General features: G+C 34.2%; 3 protein-coding genes across 4 annotated transcripts; all 3 read right to left on the bottom strand.

The window, feature by feature from the left end:
- Positions 1-5,179: 5,179 nt before the first annotated feature.
- On the bottom strand, positions 5,180-10,311 carry LOC105764493 (integrin-linked protein kinase 1). Its single transcript, XM_052625533.1, has 11 exons — positions 9,739-10,311; positions 9,548-9,622; positions 8,813-8,929; positions 7,828-7,922; positions 7,351-7,471; positions 7,159-7,238; positions 6,823-6,882; positions 6,431-6,552; positions 6,261-6,346; positions 6,056-6,171; positions 5,180-5,702 (listed from the first exon to the last, which is right to left on the bottom strand). Exons 1-11 carry the CDS (start codon positions 10,051-10,053, stop codon positions 5,606-5,608), a joined length of 1,284 nt encoding a protein of 427 aa, XP_052481493.1. The 5' UTR covers positions 10,054-10,311; the 3' UTR covers positions 5,180-5,605.
- A 6,159-nt stretch (positions 10,312-16,470) lies between these two features.
- Positions 16,471-18,601, bottom strand: LOC105764488 (vesicle transport v-SNARE 12). The gene is made up of 5 exons (XM_012583081.2): positions 18,329-18,601; positions 18,172-18,230; positions 17,917-18,093; positions 17,152-17,322; positions 16,471-16,806 (listed from the first exon to the last, which is right to left on the bottom strand). The coding sequence occupies exons 1-5, from the start codon at positions 18,423-18,425 to the stop codon at positions 16,651-16,653; spliced, it is 660 nt and encodes a 219-aa protein (XP_012438535.1). The 5' UTR covers positions 18,426-18,601; the 3' UTR covers positions 16,471-16,650.
- A 340-nt stretch (positions 18,602-18,941) lies between these two features.
- Positions 18,942-21,786, bottom strand: LOC105764485 (26S proteasome non-ATPase regulatory subunit 11 homolog). Of its 2 annotated transcripts, none has more exons than XM_012583077.2 (2): positions 21,625-21,786; positions 18,942-20,509 (listed from the first exon to the last, which is right to left on the bottom strand). In XM_012583077.2, the coding sequence occupies exon 2, from the start codon at positions 20,483-20,485 to the stop codon at positions 19,217-19,219; it is 1,269 nt and encodes a 422-aa protein (XP_012438531.1). In that variant the 5' UTR covers positions 20,486-20,509; positions 21,625-21,786; the 3' UTR covers positions 18,942-19,216. The 2 variants fall into 2 exon arrangements, with proteins under 2 accessions (XP_012438531.1, XP_052481291.1); XM_052625331.1 differs by lacking the exon at positions 21,625-21,786 and adding an exon at positions 21,143-21,542.
- Positions 21,787-22,413: the final 627 nt, after the last annotated feature.

Genomic DNA, 22,413 nt, shown 5'->3' with positions numbered 1-22,413 from the left:
AAAAGAATCCAAGCAAGTTTAATTGGGTAAGCATTCATGTCCCGTTTTTAGTAATTTTTATATTTCCAAGATCGTAATAACCTAATTTAGCTATTTTGGGGATTAATTTGCAAAGCTAACAAAGTATTTAAATTTTTCCAAGGATGAGTATGCTGAAATTTTGAAATTTATGGTTGAAAATGAAAGGTTGTTGATAGATAAACAACTTTTGTAAAGGAAATTTTCATGAAATTGTGACTTATGGACTAAATCGAAAAGATGTAAAATTCACAGAAAATTTCTGATTTTTGTGAAATTCATGGACTGATATTGTTATATGAAAAATTCGGCTAGGCTTGGAAAAAGGGATTAAATTGCATGAATTTCATTTTCCGAGCCTAGGGACGAAATTGGAATTAATTAAAAGTATAGGGGCAAAATGATACTTTTGCCTAAACTATGAATTGTATTAAATTGAGTTAAATTTACTCGTATAGATCCGGATAGATCTAGTATGGAATTGGATCGAGAAAAACAAAAAGTATCGGATTAGTATATTTTCGTATACGAACAAGTGTCGAGGTAAGTGTTAGAGTATGCCCAAAGATCAATCATGGGATGGTTGTAATAACATACTTGATTTATCATGTTTATTAATATAAGGCGTTACCATTATTATTTCAGTTCCTTTTCTGTGTGTATAAATAAACTGTTTTATAATAATGTCCTAAGAATAATATGATTATTCTTAAAAGATCCTTAGTCAAGTATTATTGTTAGATAGGAAAACGATAATGCATTAAGACTAACATGTAGTTGATTGATGATAAAGAGTTATCATTGATATGGAATGTCAGAATCGATGCATGAATATGTGTGTTAGAGAACAACATATTGGATTGACCCATTATGAGTATGTTTCATGGATTATTATGTAATTGTCACGACATTACTCATCGTGATTAATATGTATATGATCCACAGACTTTGAGATCATCATAATCCCAACATCGTGAGTAGTATATTTTGATACAGTCAAACGTACACCGTAACTGGTTGTTCTATAAAGGCTGATGTTGGATATACCACAATCAATGTAGAGGGATATGGTTGGTCGATATAGAATAAGTCCCTCCTACATTATGGGAGTAATATCTTAGGCCACTTGATTAAGTGAGACTAGAAATGCATGGCCATGCTCAAATAAGTTGATATGAGATGCCATACTTATTTGTATATTGTAGTCTGCTTAAGGTATCAAGGAACATGGAATGGACTATACAAGTGTGACTATTCCATGACTTGTGTCCAATCCAGAGATAAAGGACTTAAGAATTATTGCATAAAAGGTTAATCATAAAAAAAAAGGTTATGTCGAATCATGATCTCTTTTGACTTAGGTAGCAATGATGCATTGCTAGATGCCACTCATTGTTTGTAACATTGGAATCGTTCTATTATTACTATTAACGTTACAGGAACGTACAGGGTCACACCCTATAGTTGAAATGAACGGAATAAACCATAGTTGGTATTATTTTTGGGTTTTGCTTGAATTAAATTAATTATAGAATTAATTTAATTCGGTAATCAAATTTCCAACACATTATGTACAAGTTTGTTGTACGCATAATGAGGACATGAATTTGGTTAGCATATGAATTCAAATAAATATATGGTTTACCGAAATTATATTATAATTAATGTAATTATAATTTTCGGTTTAAAATATTATTATATTTATTTAAATCCTAAAAACCCTAAAATAACAGGATATAAGAATCTCGTTTTTCTTTGTTTTGTGTCTAGCAGCCGTCAAAGAAAAATTACTTTCAAAACCGTTTTGGGGATTTCTTCCGTTCGTAGTCAACTGGGTGGATTACGTAGAGGTCGGAGTCTCGATAAATTGCGACTTGGTTCGATTGTAGATCAGACTACACATTGTTGAGAAGTTGTTGTCTACTCAGAACAAACATTAGGTAATTTCGTAACCCTTTTCACCCCGATTCGTTCCTCACACATGGATCCGTGGTTAGGGTCACCGATTATTAAATTTTTCCGCTGCGCCGTAGGGGTGCCGACGATCCAACAGTAAGTTCGTGTAACTAAATTGTGTACATTTTTATGTTTGAATTAAATGTTATATATGAAAACTTGTATAATTTCCATGTATATGAAATTGATTAAATATCCGAAAATGCTCGATAAATGTTAAGTCTCGTTTGAACAAATGAAAATCAATGGATACAAGTTTCCCGTATTGGTTGTAGTCCTGCATATGTTGCGGACACACCACGGCTCGAAAGAGCATCCTATTATTAGCCCTCTCGAGTTTCAGTTATATGGTTCTTGCGAGCTTCCCATTAATAACTCTTCAGAGCATTCCGATTGGTTGTGATCCTACATGTGTTGTGGACACAGCACAACTCTTATGAACTTCCCGAATATGGCACTTTGTGAGCTTCTCGTTAATTGGCTCTTTGTGAGCTTCCCGATAAGGCTTGCTTGAACTTCCCGATATGAAGCTATCTGGAGCTTCCTGTTAATGGCTCATCAGAGCTATTCGATATTGGCTCGCATGAGTTTCCTGAATATGGCTCTTATAAGCTTCCCGTTATAAAGCCCAAATAAGCTTCTCGTTATATGAGTTTCTTGAACACGGGTGTGTCACTTGGCCATGTAAGCCACATGGCCTGGCCAAACGGGTGTGTGTCCCCTGCACATACGGAAAATTTTGAAATTTCGCAAAAAATTCCTTGAGTTCTAAGTTTAGTCCCGACTTGTTTCTAATGCATAATTTGGGCCTTGAAGGTCCATTTGAGGGACAATACAATTGATTATGTATAATTTTGAATATGAATAGTAAATGTTATGAATTAACTGTATTTGTTCTGTAAATTTCGATAATGCTCCGTAACCTTGATCCGACGATGGATACGGGTTAGGGGTCTTACAAAGCAAGTGAAATTTACATGGTTAGAGAGTTAATTCGCAACGATGAGGTATGGCATGGTGGTAACTCACTTTGTCCCTTAATAATGTAACCGGGGGTTTGGTCTTCATTCATGGGAATGAAACACATTTCATGACTAACTGTTTACTTTTTCAAAGAGTTCCCATACAGAGAGAATTAACTATTACTATCAGCGATAGAGTCTACATTATGTGGCTGATTGGAGAAGCACTAATGCCAAAAAAATTTGGCGCTTCACACGCATTTCTTCTTATAAGCTTAATATATTATTCGATAGAACTTATAATTTTAATAACAAGTGATAATGCTACTTGTATTTGATATTTTAACAAATGGAGCATTCATAATTTGGACCATTCTATATAAAGGAGTTGGCTTGTTTGTGATAGGAAATTGATAAATATGTAAAAGGCACCTACAATGACAATTGCAACTTTAGGTATAGTGAGAATAAGTTAAAATTTGTGTTATTTTTAGATGTGATGGTCTCTGAAAAATATCTACAATGAATTTCACAATAGTTTAGGGATCAAATTAATTATAAACGCATTGAGTTAACATATCATGTCATCATTACATTAAGGGGTAATAGAAGTTAATAGACAAATGATCAAAATGTAACAAATTGATAACGATAGTAGCTATTGTGTAATTTTAAAAATTGAGTGACCAAAATATAATTTCAACTTAATAATTCACTAATACATATAACATCTCAATGATGGAAATAAAATAATATATAACATTAAAAATACATATTATTGCATATTAAAAATAAAAATAACATTATCGATTTTTATAAATAATTTTAAAATACAAAACCCTTAAATTGTGACTTATTGATTGAGTGTTTATTTATCTTAAAAATAATTTCGGTTTGAATGATAATTGTACCAAAACAACACAAACAATTATATGATTAGAAGGTATTATATAAAATTTTAAAATAGTAGGAAGAGTTTAATGTGTTTTTGAGAGGTAAATATTGAAATAGTGAAAATTTAAAAAGACACGAGTGATTTAGTTGCTGATGAGTGCTGAATTCAAACTCAAAATAACATAACCCTTATTGATTAATGCTTACAAAATTTAGAGAGAACCAATGATCGAACAATTTTAGAAAGGATTTTCATCATTTAAATCAGTTACGCTAACCTTAACACTTATGAGTAATAGAATCGTTTAATATTTTAAAAATACATTTTATGAATTATATAATTTTTAAAATTTAGGTATGATGATTTTTTACTATTCAATTTAATTTTTGTCCCTTTTAACTCGTAAATTTGTATTTTTGTCAAATTATCCCAAAATAGATGGAAAAATTATCGTTTGTTAACTTTGTTAATGTGCCATACACTTGGATTGCCAAGTAGATGACACATCACTTTTAATTAATTTTTAAATTTAAAAAGATTAACTTTTTAATTTTAAAATAATTTTAATGCTTTTTAATTATTTAAAACAATATATTTTTTAAAATTTTAAAATTTTAAAAATTAATTAAATCTTGATATGTCATCCACGTGATAACCCATGTGGATGCAATATCAACAAAATTAACAAATGTTAATTTTTCTATCTATTTTAAAACGAAAAAAAATGAAAAGCCCAAATAAATAATTATGCCTAAAAAACTAAAAAGTTCTAACGTGCTTAATAGTTATTTGTAGAAATTCTTCATAACAGAGAATGTTTATCATTCTGACTGCTCTCTAAAATGAAATCAAATAGAAGTTATTTCCGCAAACGACAGTAACCGTACCTTTCTTATATTTTGTTGGTCAATAATTCTTAAACCTTATATTCTCTTCGGGTTTTTTTCCTCTGAAAAACAAAAGTTAAAAAGTTGTATATACCCTATATTAGAGATATACATTTGTGTTTTTAACACTCACACTCGAATACAAGTGGCACAAATATATCTATGCCAAAATGAGTATTAAGTCACATGGGATGCTTGCTAAACAAGCTCCTACAATGGAGGAAAATACCCTAAAAATATTGAACATGCTCGCATCTAACACATACAGTATCAGACACCCAAAGATCAAAGCTACATTTAGGCCAACTGAGTCCTAACATGGATGATGGATGGTATGCCCGCTGAATAAGATCCTAAAATTTAGGCATCTTTATCGAAGTGTTCTTATCCCTAATATACAAACCTTTATCAAGTGAGTATAATTAATTAAGTGCAAAATATATATATAAAAAATACTTACATATATAACTAACTTTATGCAATTAGAATTTGCTTTGTCCAACAATTTTCATACAGACAATACAACGTGGGATTTTATTGTCTATTATTACTTCTTATAATCAATATTGATTATAAGGAATTACAATTGAAGGTTGAAAAATAAATCTCTGCAAGATGAGTAAACATTTTTATATAATTCCAATCCATGTGAGAAGTAATAGTCGAAATAAAGACACACCTAGTTCATGGTTGAATTCAGGAACAAATAGATGAAATCCGGTCACGGAAAAATCTATCATCACAAAGCTACTTACTGAGTGCATTCACAATACCATCTGCAGGAATGGCCAAGCGGGATGTGGGCGGAGGAAAGGAGATGTATACCCTCCGCATTAGTTTCATGGAATCTTCCAATGTCATGTGCTGAATATATTCCAAGGATGATCTCAAGGTACATTTTCCTTGATCTTTTCCAGCCTCTTGAGAATATCCAAGAATGAAGGTCTTTGGTTCATGTCAGCAGCCCAACACTGGCTTGTTAAGCTAAGAAAGATTCAAGAAAAAAGAAAACAATAAGAAAAGATATCACTAAACATCTTTGAAACAAAGGGCGAAAGGTATGTTTGACACAGATATGCTCATTTTTCTTAGAGTTGAGTCATATCCCTATATCTATGCTCGGGTGTGCGTCAAACACAAGTACTTCAATGTGTGGTAGCTGTCAAGATGCTAATTAGTAATAAATAAATAGTAGCAATATGCAGATCTTCATGCAGACATGATAGTTTATATTAACCAACTTATTGTTTTAAAACTCGAGTTATGGTTGGAACATGAACATGTAGACAAACTGCAAAAAGTTTTTAGTGAAGTAGAAAATTGTATGGATGGCTTACTCTCTTAGTTCAGGGAGGTATGATTTTGACCGAAAAATAGGACGGTGTCCGTCTGCAACATACTTAGCTGCTTCATAAGGTTCATAATTTGACAAAGGTGGATCTCCTTCAAGCATCTAGTCCAAGTAAAAATAACATGCATTATTAGAAGTATTCTCAAAAATACTTCATGATCAACTTCATCACAAGTGAGGAGTAAGACTACCTGATAAAGTATCATTGCGAAGGAGAAAACATCAACCTTTTTATCATATTTCCGGTGCTTGAAAACTTCAGGAGCCATATAACGATCTATTCCAATTCCAGGTAATGTAAAAGAAAGTAAGAATCTGAGGATCATATTTTATCCAAAGGAAATCTATAAGTGACACTCACAACTCCCTGTCTCGCCAGTCATTTTGTAGACATCATGAGAATTTTGAACTTTGATGAGCTTGCTCAGTCCAAAGTCTCCGACTTTCAAATGGTCTGCACTAGAGTTGACTAAAAGCACATTCCTGATAAAAAGAAATGAATTTTAACATGAAAAAGTCGATGTAATTCAAAATTTTCAATCATTGAAGCAAAAAAGAAAAGTCATCGACCAGATAAATCAGAAAATATTTAGTGTTTTCAGATATTAAAAGAAGTGCATTAAACATTCAAAATTCAAGAAAGTAATTTATACAACATATGCGTGCATTCAATGTAAATGCATAGAGCCTTGAAACAATAAGAACAAAAACAGGATCCTTTGCACAGCAAAACTGAAATAGCAACTGACTCACCTCGGTTTTAGGTCCCGATGAATAATCACATTTGGCTCAGTGTGAAGATAAGCCATACCCCTGGCAACAAAATTTATAAAATCCAGATTAGCAAAATAGCATACATACGAGAGAAAATTCAATGCAGTCATGTAGCTAATACATATTCTGCAGAGTAGCTCCTTGTCAGAAGCAACAGAAGTTGTTCAAAACCAAAGAAAATTAATGATTTTATCCTAATTAAGAAAACGTGATTTATTGTATGCTCTTTTTCACCAAGTTTTACTTGGATACCATGAACATGACATGGAGTGCAACACCGGCAATACAACTTAGAATAGAAGAATTCTCATATACCTAGCAATGTCCAAAGCAAAGTTGATGGCAGTTGATGGATGAAGTGCACCCTTTTCCTTGAGATGCTGATGAAGATCACCCTGTAATAGCACATAATAATAAGTAATTAAAGTAAAATTTAAGATTTCTAATAAAATATTCTACAGATAGAACTAAACTATCAGGGAAAACAACATATGTGCATTAACATACCCCTCTTAAATACTCAGTAATTAACATAAGAGGCTTCCTGTCAGTGACAGCTCCGAGGAATTGAACAATATTAGGATGGCGGAGCTTTACAAGCAACTTCACTTCATGCCGGAAATCCTGACTGAATCAGAACAGCAGAACCCACACAAGAATTGCATTCTTAGTACAATAAAAAACAAGATTGAGAAGAAATTAATCATAGCTATGACAAGTGTCAGATTAACCCTATGACATGTGGAAGCAACTTCAAAATTTTAACCAAATTACACCAAGGAGAGACATGAACTATGAGCCATCAAAGAAAATGTTTCATGCCTTCTTGGATAAATCATGTCAATTTTATATTTTCCTTCAGTCACTATTCATTGTCAATGAGAACATAATTTTGAGCATATGGCACACAACAAAGAAAGCAAACATTCATGGGAAAGGGCCTCGATGCTAACAATATATATATTCAAAACATAGAGGCCTTACATCACTAATCTGTCATCTGAAAGTGACGGAAGAATGCGTTTGACAGCTACAGGTGTTCCTCGCCAACTGGCTTTTAAAATTTCACCAAATGAACCCTGGCAGTATGAGATTAGTCAGTGAAAGCACATATACCGGATAACACAAGGAAGATGAATCAAGTTACTTGCATGTTGAACTGCTGATGCCCAGAATATTAGCAGCTCGTATATAAATTCAAGTTCCGAACAGCCAGATGGAACTTACACATCAAAGGGACACACTAACAATGAAAACCCATAAAGTCGTTTGACAGCTAATTCAAACTTAGGTTCGCCCACAGAAGCATATTCTGAAATACCAATTTAATTATAACCAACCTTTCTAACTTTTCAAGCAAGCAGAAAAGGATCTGTACATTCAGTCATCTCCAAATACAGAGAGATCGGATCATACTTCCAAAGAACATGTCCTGATTAGGGCCGATGTTGATGTAATTGTCAATGATGACTATTAAATTCAGACGGATTAAATCTCCGTTCCATCAAATGATTACAATCTTGCCAAAGTGGTGATTATCATAATGCTAGTCATAAGAGAATCTTTATTACACTATTTTGGAAAACACCACGCATCTAAACCCCTGATAAGCAGCACTCTCTGATTTGATTAACAATTACAAGCACTTCCAAACAAAACAATAGAAGACACTGGATCCTATTCACAATAAGTGAATTAAGGCTTTGCTTGGTTGGGATCATCAGAAAGAGGAAGAAATAATTTTTAATTCAATGGTTAAGCTAAATGGTGGAAGGTGGTTATGAACCTAAACGTTGGATAAAAAATTCCATCCTTCTTATCAAGCAAAGACTAAAATCAAGACAGGTACATCAAGCAACAATTGAAGCAAAAAATTTTCTCAATATGGTTTTGCACTTTAAAAAGTTTGCATGCATGGCAAGCAAGTGCAGCTCTGAAAATTAGTAACATTAAGAAATTGAAAGCACACCTTCCCTATGATATTTGAATTTGAGAAGTCCAGCTCAGAAGGGTCAATTTCCCAGTCACACTTGTTTGGTAGAGGGGGTGGAACAGGCTTTGATTCAAAATGGCTTCCATTTTGGCCCTGCAATAATTAAAAGTTCAACTTCAGCCCATAAAAGCAGTTAAAATGCAAACCTAACAAGGTCTAGAAGTGTTTAATCAATTGAACTTGTTTAACCAGCTCCAGTATAATCAGATAAAATGGGATAACAAACAAGAATTAAGAACCAAAACCAGTGTGCATCGTAGTCTTAAGGAAATTGTTCATAGGTACTGTAAAGTTTAAACATCACATAACATTGTGAACAAACAGCCATCATTATGATATACCTTAGACAAGGTCAGCAAACTTCAAATGAACGACAGTAAGGATGTCTTTTTGACATTCAAACAAAGAATATCTTAAAGATGGATTAATAGAAACTAGGGAAAGCTGTTGGAAAGTTAAACGCCATCCAAAATTTCAAGTAAGTCTGAATATCTAAAATTTTGACTCGTTCCTTGGACTAAATAATATACTAAAAGTGGTATTTTCAGAAACTAATCATTCATCACCATACTGTTAAGGCTTGTCTCAACGAAGGAATGCAAATCGAAGAACAGACATCTCAAGAACTCTAAAATTAGACTAAATATTGGAGGAAAATAACTAACAAAATACTCGAGAAATGAAAAATAAAAAATAAAAAAGCTGACTTACATAAGATAATCCTCCATGTGATTTCAATAACTCAATCATATCATGCTTCTTAGCTCCTTCAGCATCAGCTAAAGGCTACAATTATCGGGAAAAGGAACTTTTAAATTAAATCCGGAAAAAGAAGACCATGGAAACGGTAAAAACCTAAAAACAGATAAAATGAGACAAAAAACGAAAAGTAGAAGTAGCACCGTATTCTTCCAGCGATCTTGGGCGTTGACATCGGCGCCATAATCGATGAGGCACTTGGCAACGTCGATCCAACCGTGGAGCGAAGCAACGTGGAGAGGAGTACGGTTGTCATAGTCCCTAGCCTGAACCAAAGAGCGATCCTCCTCGAGAAGCTTACGGACAGCGGCGGCATCGTTCTGATGAGCATGCCATAGGATCAGCGAAGTCCTACTCACCCTCGCCTTATCCCTTTGCTTGTCCACCGACGATGTCGAGCTACCTTTCTCATTAGATCCCTGCGCCGGCGACCCTCCGCCGCATGTGTCTGAGCTCATAGTCAACGATCTGTTCTTATATATATATATATAGACCTCGAAATGTTTATTATATATATCGTTGGAATCGAAATCCGCAGAAATCACAAATGAAATGCAATTAGAATATATAAATTGTGGGACTACTACTTCAAGGGAGATGCTGTAGGTGAGTGAGCGCCTGAGCCGCGTCGGCGTCGGCGTCGGCGTCGGCCTGTTTACGAGATTTAAGGGTTTTTTTATTTTGGTCCGACAAGTTCTGTGTCACTTGTTGTGGCTTTTAAGATATTTTCATTAAATATATATTTCAAATGGTAAATTACAATTTTTTTTACTCTAAAATAGATTTATTTTATTTTAGTTATTTTAACTTTTTTTTTAATTTAATCACTTTAAATAATATAATTGTACGAATTATTTGTTGTTGATAACATTTTTATCTATTTTTAACAGATTGCTACATGGCACATTAGCTCATTGATTGACTGATATGTGATATTTTTTTATTGACTTTTGACTAAAGTTTAGTGATCACTCTATAAAATTTAAATAAGATGATTGTGCGAATTATTTACCGTTCTTAACATTTTCGTTTTCTTTTAACAAATTACTACATGGCACATTAGCTCAATGAATGACATGTAGTACTTTTTTATTGACTTTTAACTAAAGTTTTAGACTAATTATAAGGAGAATCCTAAAATTTAGTCAAAAGTTAACAAAAAGATGTCACGTGTCAATCACTCAAAATGCTGCGTCAATAATTCATTAAAAGCAAACAAAAATTTTAATAGCAATGACTAACTCACACAATTATCTTATTTAGGATAACTAAATTAAGAAAAAGTTTAAAGTGACCAAAATAATTCATTTTAAAGTGACAATAACTTACCCTTCTTAAAAATCATAAATTTACATTTGAACACATAAAATTAGTAACATTCAAAACTAGTATACACATATGCCCCTTTTTTTTATGTTTCTTCATTATTGTTTTATATGGTTTATCAATAATATTTAAAAAATAAAATAAATATAGGATTCATTCCTTGACTTTAGGGTCTCATTGTTTCTCTCAACGGTTTGTGTAGCCATAAATCTTATTTTGTATTCAGTGAGATCTGTTGACTTTATATATCATTCCGCTGTAGATAAACAATCTTATCATAAACTCATTGTGATATTGAAATTATATAATAATGGAAACAACAACCTTAGTCGCCATCTCTATATTTGGTTTACTTGTAAGTTTTACTAGGCGAAAATTGTTTATCAATAATATTTTTAAAATACATTGTCTCTATGATTTAAAAATACTACTTATTCCTTCTAGTTTGAGAAAAAACCACATAAATCCCTCAAATTTATTTGCTAAGTAAATTTTAAATAAAAATATAATTACTTTTATTTTTTGTCTTTCTTTTCTTTTTAACTTTTTTATTTCATTTTAATTACAAAATAGTGAAAATTTAATTAATTTAAAACTACCTTAAATTATTATAAAAAATATTTAAATTATATTTTATTTTAGATAGATGGGTCCAAAATTTGAGTGACTTACTTGGCTTAGTATGTAAGATCCGACTTCATCATATTTATGAATAATTCTAACTTCAAGTTAAATAAAATATTTTAAACTTAAATTTAATTCATTTATTTTGAAATAATTAATTGCTGTTGTTTGGAAAGATTTAATGGAAAAGTAATTGATTAAAATATAAACAAATAAATAAAGAAAATGGAAATAAATGGGTATTGTTCAAATAATAAGGAAGAAATTTCTTATCAAACCTTAGGCATTCTTTAGATGCGTGGTGAGATTTGTTCCAATGAGTTTAAAAATAATTGTATCGACGAGATTAAATATTGTAACAATGAGGTTGAAATCAACGGTGAAAATGAGTTTAGTTTCAAATACAACAATTGTGAATTTATAGTGAAAAAGAAAATGAAAATTAATTAGAAGGTTAGATTTAAAGATTAAAATGTGTATAAAATTTTTATTTTATTTTATAAATTTAATAAATAATCAAAATTTATTAAAATTTATATTTATTAATAGAAATTAAAAACAAATATTATCAAATATTATTTAATAAAATAATTATTTTTAATTAATATTAATTTTATAATGATAAAATATGTTGTCTCATATGTCATGGTCTGCGGATCAAAGCCCTTGACCATTGCATACAGAACATCCCATAGAGGTTAATTTATTAAATGGGGCTCATTTGACCCATATGAATTGGTCCAATTTGTGGAACCCATGGAGAAGCTCATCTACTTGAAGCTTTGGTGGCTCGATGAAACGCTCCAGTTAAACTAGAGTTACTAGGGTAAATAGGGTAAATCATAAAGGGATAAAATTGTATAGAGTTTAAATCTCTTAGGACTCTCAATTGTAGATAGGCTTTAATCTTGATCGTTGATATAACTCAATCTATATCATCGATTTTGGGGGAGCTAAACTATAAATAGAGGCATCCCCATTCATTTGTATTCATCCCATTATATTCAGTTATTCTTAAATTAAGAATATATTTATAGCATTTACTCAAACACTTGGTGTGCATTATTTTCTTGTGGCTTTCCAACACTTTTGTTGCTCTTTCTAGTTCGAGTTGCCTTAGAGAATTTTGAGGAGAATTATCATCTTTCGAGAGTTAGGCTGACTTAGGTGCATTTGAAGCGAAGAAAACGCCCAAGGCTGCACAAATTACGAGATTAAAGTTCTAGCCCCGTGAGAATTAGTATAAGAGCTAAAGTTTCGAAGGTGTCGATGAATATGTCGAAAGGAGTAGACGATCAAGAGCCAATGGACACTTGTGGGAGGGCTAGGAAATCAAGTCGATCGATAGATATGCTATCAAATTTAGATGGTAGGGTGGCCAAACTTGAAGGCTCTATGGGTGATGTGAAGGAGACCATTGAGGAAGTTGATGGGCGTACGAAAAGCTGGAATCATGGCATGATCAGCTCAAGGACCAAGGTAGATGTAATACAATGGGTTCTGAATATCGTTGTCGGTGAACTAACTAAGAAGAATGATGCTCTCAAGGCTATGGTGTCGGTCTTGAAGAAATAGATTGAGGAGCTCAATATTTGCAAAGCTGCTTTAGGTAATGAGGTGTTGGCTGAGACACCTATGCCTAAGGTAGATGTCCCGAAGCCAGAAGAGTTCAATGGGACAAGGTCGACAAAGGATGTGAACAACTTCTTGTGGGGAATAGAGCAATACTTCTGTGCCAAAGGCATCATGGATGGTGCTACTAAGGTAAATACTACTGTCATGTATTTTACTGATATTACTTTGTTATTGTGGCGTTGTAGGTCCACAAATGAGAGACGATGTGGTACCGCTATTGAGACTTGCGATGAGTTCAATAGAGAATTCAAGGCACAATTTACCCAAAGTATGCAGAGGATGAGGCACGGGCTAAGTTGCGCCAGCTTACACAACAGCACATAGTGAAAGAGTATGCGCAGAAGTTTAGTGAAATCATGTTTTAGATTTCTGATTTGGGTGAGATGGAGGCATTTTCTCATTCATGGATAGGCTAAAGATGTGGGCGAAGTAAAAGTTGCAATGCTAAGGGGTTCAAGAACTTTCCAAAGCTATGACTGTAGCGAAGTCCTTATTTGAGCTTATTCTGAAGAGAAACAAGTTCAAGCCTTTTGAGCCCAAAGAAAGGGGTAATAGTGGGAGAAATGAAGAAGGGTCAGTCGAGAATAGCAACGATAGTGGTGGCAATGGAAAACCATTGAATGGGAAGTGGAAGTCCAATAGTAAACCACAGAGGCCAATGAGGTGCTTCCTTTGCGAAGGTTTGCATATTGTGAGGGATTGTCTGAAACGATCGGTATTATCTGTTATTGATGGGGATGATGAGCCAAATAAAACATCAATAAGACTCAGCTCGATTGTGCATTCTGTCGAATCCAAGAGAGTTAAAGAGAATGAGAATAATCCAGCAAAGTGCTTCTTGTGTTGTGGTCCGCATAGGATGCGAGACTGTCCAAAGCGATCCAATATATCCGCAGCTAATAAAAAAGAAGCGGAGCCTGTTGAGAGTAAGGTATTGAAGTTTGGGTTAATGATACTCAATTCTGCGAAAGTGAAGAGGGATTGTAAGCAGAAAGGGTTAATGTATGTGGATATCAACATCGTAGGTAAAAGGAAGAGTGTTCTTATTAATATAGGGGCATTAGACCTGTTTATAGAAAAAAATCGCAGGTAAACTTGGTTTCTCAGTTAGTGAACTAACTAAGAAGATCGATACTGTTAATTCTAAAGGGGTCTCAACTGTGGAAGTAGCACAAGGAGTTGAGCTACAGATTGGTCAATGGAAAAGAAATGAAGACTTCGAGGTAATTCACTTGGATGATTACGACTTTTTTCTTAGCTTAAATTTCTTTGACGAGATTAATGCTCTTTTGGTTCCTTTTGCGGACAGTATGTGTATCCTAGATACTCGACAACAACAATGTGTTGTGTTGCTGAGTCAAGACATGAGTGGCAAAACAAAGGTATTGTTAGCAATCCAACTAGCTGAGGATGTTCATAAGGGAAAGAACATTGGCTCGGTAGATCAATAGAGTGCTAAGGAGACCATATTGGAAATGCTAGAGGGCAACGAATTGATTGAAGTTTGTTGAGTTATTAGCGGAGCTACCACTTAAGAGAGAGATGGGTTATGCATCAGACTTTAGGGGAAAAGTGGCGATGCAAACTGGATAGCTGAGACGAGTAAATGCAACGAGTGAGGTATATTTCAAACACTTTGGTAGCGTTTTTCATTCTGACTTGTTGGCTTGGCAAGAACACAGGAGCCCTTTCAAAGTTCTAAAGCTGGTAGACCAAAGGGCTTACAAACCAAAGTTAATAGCGAGACTCAAAGTTCACCAGGTGCTCAAAGTGGATGTGCCAAATCCTATTTGTTCGAATCAAAGGGATCTTGATCAGGGCAAGTCACAATGTGGGCAAGTAAGATTGGTGGACTCTTGCAAACGAGATGTACCAAAAAGGAGAAAAATAATTCGAGTTAGAAGACGATGGAAGTCGAGGTAAGTGTTCCGAGTGGTAGGACCACTTGACAGAGAGGCTAGTTAGAAATCGACTGAGGCATCAAGAAAGTTCCAAGGCGAGTCAAGTCAGTATCATTCCGATGATGCAACGAATGCATTGCGAGAATAGGTGGGGGAGAATGCCATAGGTCGCGAATCAAAGCCCTTGGCCATTGTATACAAAACGCCCCATTTGACCCGCATAAACTGATTCGATTCGTGAAATCCATGGAGAAGCCTATTTACTTGAAACCTTGGCAGCCCAATGAAATACTTCAATCAAACTAAAGTTACCAAGGTAAATAGGATAAATCCTAAAGGGATAAGATTGCATAGAATTTAAATCTCATAGGACTCTCAATTGTAGATAGACTTTTAATATTGACCGTCAATGTAACTCAATTTGTACTGTTGATTTTGAGAGAGGTCAACTATAAATAAATGTTTCCCCTTTTTATTTGTATTCATCCCATTTAGAGGTGTCCATGGGCAAGGCTGGACTCAACAAAAATTTTAGGCCCAGGCCCGATTGGATAAAACTATTAAAACCCGAGCCCAACCCTCCTATATTAATTTGTTTATATAATTTTTTTAAATATATATAATACATAAAAAATATTAAAATAAATATTTCTCAACAAATTGAAAATAAATTTTTAAAAATATGTATACTTAAATAACACTAAGATAAATGTAACTTAACAAGCAAATGTGAAAAATAGTAACAAAATTAACAATAAAACAAGAGTTATACAACATCCAAATAATAAAAAAAATAGTAACAACATAATTGTGAAACGGTAGCAAAATAGTGAAAAAAAGAGAGAAGAAAATGATAAAAAAAAACTGAAAAAAAAGTAATAAAAAAACAAATTTTTTGTTTTCATATTCGGGCCGAGCTCGGGCTAAAAAACCTTATTCGAGGCCCAGTCCGTTTTCCAAATGGGTCTTATTTTTTTGTCCAAGCCCATTTTTCTAGCGAACTAGCGAGCATTCGAGTAAGATGGCCCAACCCATGGACAAGTATAATCCTATTGTATTCAATTATTCTTGAGTTAAGATTATATGTAGAGCATTTACTCATACACTTGGTGTGCATTGTTTCCTTGTGGCTTTCCAACAATTTTGCTACTCTTTTCAGTTCAAGTTGCTTCTGCATCTTTTTTCCATTGTTTTAGAAAATTTTCGAGTGAATTCTCACCTTTCAAGAGCTAGGCCTCACTTAGACGTATTTAAAGCGAAGAAATCGCCTAAGACAACATGAATTGCGAGACTAAAGTTCTAACCCGTGACAGTTACACAAGGTTAAAATTATAAAAAAAGTATCCAAACCTCTCTTTCAAGATTCCATCAAAAGGAGACTCCGAAAAATAAATGCAAACAACAGTTTCACTTGATGTATTTACAACATAAAACAAACAGAAACGTAAAGAGCAAATATACATATAACATATATCAGTTCAAAGTGTTAAACCATTATTTAAAGATGGAAGTATCAAATGCGAATCAACATATACAAACTGCAGACCATTAATGGTTCAAAAGATTTCATCAGCCATGTGAAATCTTGTAATACAGGATTAAGATGATTGCAAGGACAAGTGCTACGATTATCGAGATAACGATCCATTTGTTCTTGGTAATCCTTCTCGACATGGTTGTTAAAACTTTCTTGCTCTTGTCAATGGCGCTATCCACATCATAAAGCTTCAAAACAACAAGCAAACACATAAATTCAATAAGCTCATATATATAGTTGGTAAATAAAATAATCCGAATCAGACAGTTTTGAGCTCAAGAGAAGTTCAAGTTCTGAACAGGTATGGGGTGGAATATTTGAAGGTTAGATCAGGAGCGGAATAAGTAAAAAGTCTACCCACCCCAACCTGTTGCCAATTCTAAAAAAACCTCCATTATGCATGAGAAACTAGCTAAACATGTAATATGGACCCAATTGACACAACAAAGAGATTAGAGAGAAATCAAGGTTCAGTGAAAAAGAACAATATGCGATCGAGAAATAAGCACGAGCATTTTGATGAGAAACAACACCTTGTTATGGGCATGTAAAAGAGTTTGTCGCTGTTGATGCAAATCTTCAAGTATCGAAATACCGAGCTCTTCTGTTTCCAGAACAGTTCTTCTACTCTCCTTAATTCTCTCACTTGACTGATTTAGTCTCTCCACTGACATTGACAATCGATCCCTTTGCTCAGCAGAAACCTGCACCATGGGTCACGACTCAACACAAAAAATTCTTCACCAACTTGTTTAACAGTCAAAAACAAGCATGCATGTCAATAAAGACTCTGGCTTAATGCTAAGAAGGAAGTTCCAAAACTTTGAGAACTTTGAGTTACTACCAAGCTCACGTTTCACCAAATGTGGGTTCGGTCTAACTTCGCATTGGAGTTGTCCAGTTATGTTCAGGCTTGTTTGTTTGATTTATTCAAAGATTTTTTATACATGGATGTAATGCTTGATTATTATTATTATAACTTCAACAAATAACAACAGACTATGTTGTTCTTGCTCTCTGACTCTTCAATGTTTTTTGAAGTATACGTATTTGATACTTGTGTGTAACACATATGAACTTTTCAAAGATCCTCCAAATGCATACAAAAACATAGAAAAAATTGAACATACTTGTATCGAACATATACATGTATAATGCAAGTAACATAGGCAATGACTTCACATAAAGTTTCTCCAAGCAAGTTAGATGACAAAGTTAAAGTAGACGCATAGAGTTATAAATCAAGTCGTCATCCCTCAAACATCCTAAATCATGTGATAGAAAGATCCAGAAATTACCGAGTGTATATCAGCAATCCCTGATTCTAACAACTCATCATGAGCATTGGGTGAAGAAATTCTCTTGAATTCCTTCTTCAATTTGTTCAGATCAGCTTTGTATTCCCTTAATTTAGCAAGAAGTGAAGCCTTAACCCCTGGTTGCAAACTCCTCGCTTCCAGGTCCATTTTCCGAATCTACCCATAAAAAAGACAAATCCATATCAAACAACAAACCCACAAAAACAAAACCAAAATCTTTAGACAACATAGTACCAGGACATCAGCCTCATCGATCCCAGAATTGATCTCCGAAAACTTCTGTTTCTTCTGTTCTGCAAAAGGTTTTCACACCATAAAAAATTATATGCTTTTTTTGGGGGTGGCCCGGGAGGGGGGAATTGAAATGGATTGATCCATGTTAGGAAAGTACCTGAATCTGTAATAGCAGAAGCAGAATTGCATTTTCGGGAAAGATTGGCAGAGAGTTCGCAGTACTGTCGTTCATAACCTTCGAAAACCTCACTCATCTTCACAAAATTTTCAGCCAAAGATTAGATCACCAATGAGAAAAAGATTTAGATCTAATTGAAGAAAACTGTTGTGGAAGTTGGGGGTTTGGTAAAATAATCTAAATGAGGACCCGTAAAACTGGACAAAGATATAGCAAAGCTTCCTTCGGACAGCTAGATTCTGTCTCGTGTTTTGTTAGTTGTAGTTGCCTTGTTGGTCGTCTCTTCTACCCAAAACGCTGCGTGTTACTCCTTGCTAATTCATGGAAGCACCTGCCATGCTAAGTCCGAGATTAGATTAATTTGGTGCATATTATTAAATGTATTAATTTTTTATATGGTTAAAAACCGTTAAAAAAAGCTAAATTGTAATAGAGTTATTATTTACAGTTAAAAATGAAATAAAATGATTTATTTCACTTGTAGTTCAACTCAAAGAATAATTATGTAGGAATTAAATTTATCAATTTAATAATAAAAACATCCCTAAAAGAAAAATCAAAATAGGTTGGCATTTGCTAAGAAGAATGAATATATGGAAAAAAAGGTATATTCATAAATACTAAAAATTCAGTGATCAGAAATAAATAGGATTCTATATCGTTTATGAAATAAAGAAAACTCGGCATACGTGAGCAAACACAAGATTGTCTGAATCAACTCCATATTTTGAACCAAATGTTGTGCCGCAATACCATTAAATTAAAAGCTGAAACATTAAAACATGTGAACATCCAGTGTCACTGAACACTTGTTTTTGGCTAGAACCGAGTTGCAAGCTGTATATAAGCATCGGTAAATCTTGACTCTTATGCCATTATCTTAGCAGACCTCACATAGAGGCTATCTACAACCTTGCCAATGTTGGAGATGGTCTCCAATGTTGCAGGGAAAATGGCATCGGTCTTGGGATCGTCAAAGATGACGAGGCATCCAGCACCCTGATCCAGCGTCCCTGAAAACTTCTTGTCAAGAATCATCTGAGAAAGTTTCTTCTCCAAATGGTCTACAGGCAACTCAATCAGTTCAGCAATATGTGCAATCTCAACCCTTGAGAAAGGCTCAATCAATCGGCACAGGTTCTGCTCCAATAGAGTGTCATATAGCGAAGAAAGGTGCCTGTGAACAATTGGGTCTTCCTCTAGTTGAGCCTTGAAATCATGAAGAGCAATCTCGAAAAGCTTCAGGGAACGTTTGGCATGGGCGTCAGCAACAGCTTTCATAGCATCAAGTTCAGGCCCCACATACTGTAGCCCTGCCTTGGATGATATTATACTAGCAACATCATCGGCCTGGCTCACCATTATCTTGCACAACAACATATACTTGAGACTAAAAACAGCACGGGGATCTTCTAGGGCATTGAATGCTTCAAATGCTTCAAAGAAGTAGCTATAAGCAGTTTTGTAATCCTTTTCCTCTGCATGGAGGATTCCGCTTTGCAAATCTATATTACCTTGTTGCGCTGGTGGCACATAAATTGCATTTGCCGCTGTCCTTGCAGCTGTTAGAGATGCCTTGGCTTTCGGCAGGTTTCGAAGAGAGAAATGAAGCTTACTCTCTAACAAGTCTATGTCAACTAGAAGAAGCTTGTCATCCAACCTTCTGACCTCCTTGATTAGACCAGAAAGGAGATTCAGTGCCTCAGAGTACTCCTTGTTCTCCATCAAAAGTGCCGCAAGCTTTGCCTCAACTCGTTGGCGAAGGAAAGTTCGCTTCTCAGCACGAGTCCACTGCACCACTTCTTTGCAAAGAGAAATCTGGAGATCTGATGTTCCTGGTATCTTAGCTACATCATCAATTATACCACGGACAATTTTAGCAGTTTTTGCCTTTGGAATTAGTGCAAAAAAGGGCCTCAGTTGGGTCAGAAGGCTTCTGAGCTCCTCTGCTCGGTTCTCTTGTCTAAGAAGATCAGATAGATTTGTTATGGCCTGCTCTTTAATCCGTAGAGCGTCAGGAGCAGATGCAGGATTTTCTATTACATGGTAAAGGATCGAGATGGCTTCAGATGGTGTTTTGGCTTCTAAGGCCTGAGCAATTGAGTCGGTGGTTGCTGGGAGATAGGACGAAGACATTGTAAATGCTTACAAATCCAAAACCTGCAAAATCAGCAATTCAGTTTGACATAGACGAACTCACATAAATAATTAAATTCCAGTACAAAAAGGGACACAAAGGTTAAAAGCCCGAGAAGTTTCTAGCTACTTCGACAAAATGGATTGCAGCCATTCTAGCTAGTAAATCTCAAATTGGACAAACTCAACAAACAACAGTCAATGGAATTTAATAGCAACAAATTAGATTACCATCACTCAATAAAAAGAATAACACCATCAAACAACTCACTTTTTTTACGCAACCAGAACTATTCTTACAAGCCAACTTCGACCTTCACAGGCCATGCAACCTTTTATAAAAGATTGTGAGAATAAAGAGTTCAATTGTTCAGTCCCCTTTAAACATGTTTTACCACGAATCATTGTCCATCATCCATATCCATGTGCCATTTCAGAGATCTACTGAGAAGAGGTGCATATTATACAAATCTATGGGAAAAACACCATAAATTCTACGAATCCACAACTACAAAGCTTGTTATTGCTAAAGGTTTCAACATATTACAAGAGCACAAGAGAAAAGGATATTAGGGTTCTTTTTACCTGACCTACAGTTACCCACTGAAGTTTCATTTCATTAAACCGCAAATAACTATGGAATGTCAATGTAGTTACCATGGAATAAACAGTCATGTGACATCAAAACCAAGTGATAATGAGCATCCGCAACCCTTGAAAATTTCAATCTTATGATGAAAAAATTGGAAGCGTCATAATTGCTTCGAGGAATGTGGATATCTAACCATACTTGAAATTGCAATTATTAGCTATTCAAGGTTCCATCTCTTGCTAACAAGGGAAAGAAAAGGCAAAGTCATCTAATAGAGTATTCATAAGTAAAAAGGTGCTCAAAAGTTTTTTACTCAGATGATCTGATGACAAATCAACGGCGGCGGGGCTGCCTTGAGCACATAACGCATCAAAATCAAACAAAAGAAGATTTCAAAGAATAATCATAAAAAGAACCAATTCACAACGAAAATTGCGTTGTTAAAGAAAATTAACACATATATCTTGAATCATACCGGGGAAAAGAAACAAATCAAAGTTTAGACTGGCAAAATTCAAAACCCTAAAGTAAAGTTTGAAAATCATACCTCTACTTAGAGAAGAAGACTGATGAATCGATCTTTCCCCGAGTTACACGCTTCCTGCTCAACTCAGATTGTGCCCTTTAGGCTTTAACTAGTTCAAGTTTGGGTCGGATCCGACCGGATAAGAGTCGCCCGAGTTATGCTGCAAGAAACTTCATTGACCGTAGATGAACTTTGCTTTGTAATTTTGGGCTTTCAAGTGATTTGGGCCATTCCCTAGGCCTTTCCTAATCGAAAATCTTATTAGTGATTTTGTTTTTTTTGCTTTTTTTAAAGTAAAAAATGTAAATAACTTTTGCTTTTAGACATAAAATTTTAAGATTGTTGGGACTTATGAATAATATTTAAACTTTTGATTTACACCATAAAAGAGCTTATGTTGGAAAATTATTATTATTATTATTATTATTATTATGAAATTCACCTTTTTCTTTTATATATGTACATTACTCTTTTACCCGTCCCATGTACGGATTGATTACATGCAATTTTGTTAGCAATATTTTAATTATTTAAATTATTATTATACTTTAAAATTTTCAACCGTCTATGTATTTTCATTTTAATTTTTCTAAGTATTTCAATATGCATTATAAAAATATGTTGTTCAAAACTAATTTATACACGGGTTGCTCGTTTATTTTATAAAATTGTAGTTATTTAAATATTGGTCTATTAACTAAAATTGTTCATAAATGATATTTGAAATATATAAATAGCTTTAAAATTTTAAGTTTAATAGGAGCGATCCAACTGTTGAATTTATCTATAATTATACCGTCATGAATGTAA

The sequence above is a fragment of the Gossypium raimondii genome, chromosome 12 (genome assembly GCF_025698545.1).
Source record: "Gossypium raimondii isolate GPD5lz chromosome 12, ASM2569854v1, whole genome shotgun sequence".
NCBI lineage: Eukaryota > Viridiplantae > Streptophyta > Magnoliopsida > Malvales > Malvaceae > Gossypium > Gossypium raimondii.
Note: the sequence above shows the minus strand (reverse complement) of the source record. Positions and strands in the feature narration are given on the sequence as shown.

What these genes read in the sequence shown, in the direction of transcription:
- LOC105764493 (XM_052625533.1), bottom strand. Translation starts at nt 10,053, where the DNA reads ATGAGCTCAGACACATGCGGCGGAGGGTCGCCGGCGCAGGGATCTAAT. An exon ending in TTTGCTTTGGACATTGCTAG is followed by an intron (nt 6,883 to 7,158) that starts GTATATGAGAAT and finishes TTTTGTTGCCAG; the next exon opens with GGGTATGGCTTATCTTCACA. An exon ending in TACCTCCCTGAACTAAGAGA is followed by an intron (nt 5,703 to 6,055) that starts GTAAGCCATCCA and finishes AATCTTTCTTAG; the next exon opens with CTTAACAAGCCAGTGTTGGG.
- LOC105764488 (XM_012583081.2), bottom strand. Translation starts at nt 18,425, where the DNA reads ATGAGTGAGGTTTTCGAAGGTTATGAACGACAGTACTGCGAACTCTCT. An exon ending in TTCTGCTATTACAGATTCAG is followed by an intron (nt 18,231 to 18,328) that starts GTACTTTCCTAA and finishes AACCTTTTGCAG; the next exon opens with AACAGAAGAAACAGAAGTTT. An exon ending in GGATTGCTGATATACACTCG is followed by an intron (nt 17,323 to 17,916) that starts GTAATTTCTGGA and finishes CCCATGGTGCAG; the next exon opens with GTTTCTGCTGAGCAAAGGGA.
- LOC105764485 (XM_012583077.2), bottom strand. Translation starts at nt 20,485, where the DNA reads ATGTCTTCGTCCTATCTCCCAGCAACCACCGACTCAATTGCTCAGGCC.